Source organism: Alnus glutinosa, chromosome 4 (genome assembly GCF_958979055.1).
Source record: "Alnus glutinosa chromosome 4, dhAlnGlut1.1, whole genome shotgun sequence".
Lineage (NCBI taxonomy): Eukaryota > Viridiplantae > Streptophyta > Magnoliopsida > Fagales > Betulaceae > Alnus > Alnus glutinosa.
This window is the reverse complement of record NC_084889.1, coordinates 6,009,349-6,012,769: the sequence shown is the minus strand read 5'-3', so window position 1 is coordinate 6,012,769 and position 3,421 is coordinate 6,009,349. Positions and strand designations below refer to the sequence as shown.

At 34.3% G+C, this 3,421-nt stretch overlaps 1 protein-coding gene across 1 annotated transcript; it reads right to left on the bottom strand.

Annotated features, from left to right (window-relative positions):
- Positions 1–320: 320 nt before the first annotated feature.
- Positions 321–3,050, bottom strand: LOC133867100 (WAT1-related protein At1g43650). Its single transcript, XM_062303781.1, has 7 exons — positions 2,793–3,050; positions 2,597–2,659; positions 2,331–2,447; positions 1,959–2,211; positions 1,717–1,875; positions 791–942; positions 321–646 (listed from the first exon to the last, which is right to left on the bottom strand). The coding sequence occupies exons 1-7, from the start codon at positions 2,993–2,995 to the stop codon at positions 505–507; spliced, it is 1,089 nt and encodes a 362-aa protein (XP_062159765.1). The 5' UTR covers positions 2,996–3,050; the 3' UTR covers positions 321–504.
- Between the last annotated feature and the right edge of the window lie 371 nt (positions 3,051–3,421).

The following is a 3,421-nucleotide window of genomic DNA, read 5'->3' as shown; positions in this document are numbered from 1 at the left end:
TAGTGGTCTAGTGCTAACTTAACGGTTTGATAAGGAGATATCCAAACTCGAAAAATAATTTACAAAATTTAAAAATGTAAATAATTTTCTGAAACTATAGAAGAATTTCTAATCAAACCGATCTTTTTTTTTGGTTTAACTATTATTTTTGGTCGCATCAAACACAAAAAAATACAAAAAATATTTTTCAAAAAATATTTTACGCCAAAACAAACGAAGCATAAGTGAATAGTGATTAACTTCCTTGTTGATATAACATTATGAGCATGATAGCTAAACATATTATATTAAAGAGATTATAGGAACCAAAATTAGGGCATAATTCTCATTGATAAGTTTTAACAAGAGATTAGGAACCAAAGTTGCAGCATAACAGAACTTAGATCTATACATTGAACTGTTATATATAAATATAGAACTTATACAAACTTAGAAGAATCAAAACTAAAAGAACAAAGAAAAAAAGAAAAAAGTAAAAAGCCATTCCAGACAAGATCTCATCACTTACTGATGTGTAATGCACTTCAATATGAAATCCTCTTTGGTTTCTTGTGTTTGCTTGTTGGTTTCACTTTCCCTATCCTCTTTGGTTTTTCCCCACAAGACGCTGTAGAGCCCCCCCACCAGCAAAATAACCCCACCAATACTGCCACAAAGATGACAAATGGACCACGTAAATTTCCATATATATATATATATATGATTATATGCTAATAATTAAGAATGAAAGTAAATTTCCATATTGCAAATGCAAATAATATGTAACTAGTAATTCATAAACAATATGGACCTTCCCCAGTAAAGCTTCTCTTTCCACAAGAATGCTGAAATGATGGCTGTTATAACAAGTGCCAAAGGAGTGAACATTGCTGTGAAAACTGGGCCTTTCTTCTCTATAACCCAAACTTGCATCCAATAAGTAATTCCAGAAACAACTATTCCCTGCCATTTCATTACTACTGTCAGTGAAAAAGAGGTTAAATTTCTATTTATATATTCATATATACGATCATATATATATATATATATATATATATATATATACGCCTGCTTAGTGAAAAGAAAAGAAATGCAGTTAATTATGATGTGATAGGGAGTAATATGTTTGTCTCATCATCAAGAGATGATGACCATACAACCAACAGTGGGTTAAGGAGGCATCGTCCTATCCCCTGGGAGGGAAATGCTACCACATTAATTGGGACCCAAAAAAAAAAATCCCACTTCTCTGTTCTATGGTTCTCAAAATAATGCACTTGCTTATGGTCCCTAAAGTTGATTTGGTGGGCTGACAAATCAGGGTTAATTTTTCACTATAACATGAGTAACACTATTTATTAAACTGCTATATGATTGTTATACAATTTGGAAAATGTGACAGTGAAAATCATACTCAAAAATGATCTAAGGGTTAATTTTCAATGCCACATTACGAATTAGTATGTCAGTAACAGTGCAGTCTACTAAATAACATTACACTGATAACATTTATCAATCGACGAAATCATGTAATTTTATCATGATGACATCTTATTATAGGATAATATTGCAAGTAAGGAAAAGACACAGAAAAAAGTCTAGACAGACTATGGTGGTTGGGAGAGCAATTAATGATAATTTCTGTTTTAATGATCATATTTTGTATTTATTAGCATGATGAATGCAACTGCATGCGCGTAAGTTGTATGTTAATGGGTGGAGATTAAAGAAACATACACAGTATGCCACTGAAAGAAGATGGACATCCCATCCAAGCTTCCATGCTGATGGGTCCCTCTCCACTGCAAAGGCCAAAAAGGCTGACTGAACGCAGCTAAGGAAGCATTGCAGAGTCGTAAGCCGTAGTTTTGCTTGATATTGTTTGATAATGGGACCCTAGAGAACAATATTCAGATCAAAACAAAAGGGAGAAAGAAAAAAAAAAACCCCATCATTTGTGTCCAAGGGAAATGATTAACCTGCAAAATAAGCCACAAACACCAGGCAGTGTTGGCTGAGAGCATGATAAGAGAGCCCTTTATCCATTCCCCTCTGGAGGAACCCTGTGTTGATAAGTTTCCATTTTGGCCGTTTTCAGTTGCTGGATGCCAGTGCATGAACTTCAAAGGAGGCCCCTTGACAAAAGCAAACACTAGTGCCCCAGAAACACCCAGAACAGAACCCAATACCTTAGCCATTCCATGCAAACGTTTTATGGTAACGCTTTCCATTCTGGTCAACAAAAAAAGAAAAGAAAAAAAAAAAAAACAAATTAGTTCATTAATCAAAAGGCACTATTACCAATTTCATTGTTAATGAAGGTTTTAGAATTGAAGGGTTCTCTAACTTGCCTGAACAAAGCAGCCATTATGAAAGTAATGGCAGGAATTGTGTTGGTGGTGGCCGCAGCAAATGTTGCAGATGTATAGTTGATAGCTACATAGTAGAGGTTTAAACTGAGGGTGATCCTAAAAATTTGTACACATGTTAAGAAGTGTTAGAATTCAGAAATCAAATATATATATATATATGAACGAGAAGAGTATATATATATATATATATATATATATATATATATATATATATGAACGAGCTAGAAGAGCTGATCAGTACATACCCACAGAGTGAAATGAAGAAGATTTTGCAAAGTAAGTTGTATGATAAGGGAGCAGTATCCTGACTGTACATTTGAGGCAAAATTCACCAGAAGTGAAAAATCAGTAAGATATGTATATATATATATATATGTATACATACAGGTAGGAGGAGAGAGTGGAGAGACAGATGATAAAGTAGATAGTGTTTGAAGTAACCTTTCAAGGAAGAAAGCGAATGGAGCCAAGGCAAGTGAGGCAAAAGCTTGCCTATAAACAACAAACACATAAGGGTTCATCCCTTTAGCAATTGCTGCCTTGGAGAACAGCGCCATGCCTGCATACACAAACTGAATGAAAAGCATTGCAATATAAGGCTTCTGGCTCCCCATAACCACGACATTGACTAGGAAACTCTTCATCTTGGACTATATATTTTAGGCCTGATCTCCTGTGTGTTTCAATTGGAAAGCTCTTCTATATATAGGGAAGCATGGAAGGCACACGAGGTCCGAATGCTATATATGTTTTTCTTTTTTCTTTTTTTTTTTTTCTTTTTTCTTTTTTTATGGAAGCATTCAAGCATATTTTATAAATATCTCAAATGAAGTATAGTGCTCAAAAGACACAATATCCATAATATATATACGGTGAAGTTTTCTTGAGAATGACATTTTCCTCGTATAACAAAAAAGCTTCTTTCACAAGCTAATAAGTGGCTTTGTTACCAACTTACCATCCCGCTTTACATGCGTGACCCGCCATTTCTATAGGCACCGTAATACACCACGAGCATCATCAATGATGATCCCATACATACTTCAATTCATGCCATTTATTTGTAATGC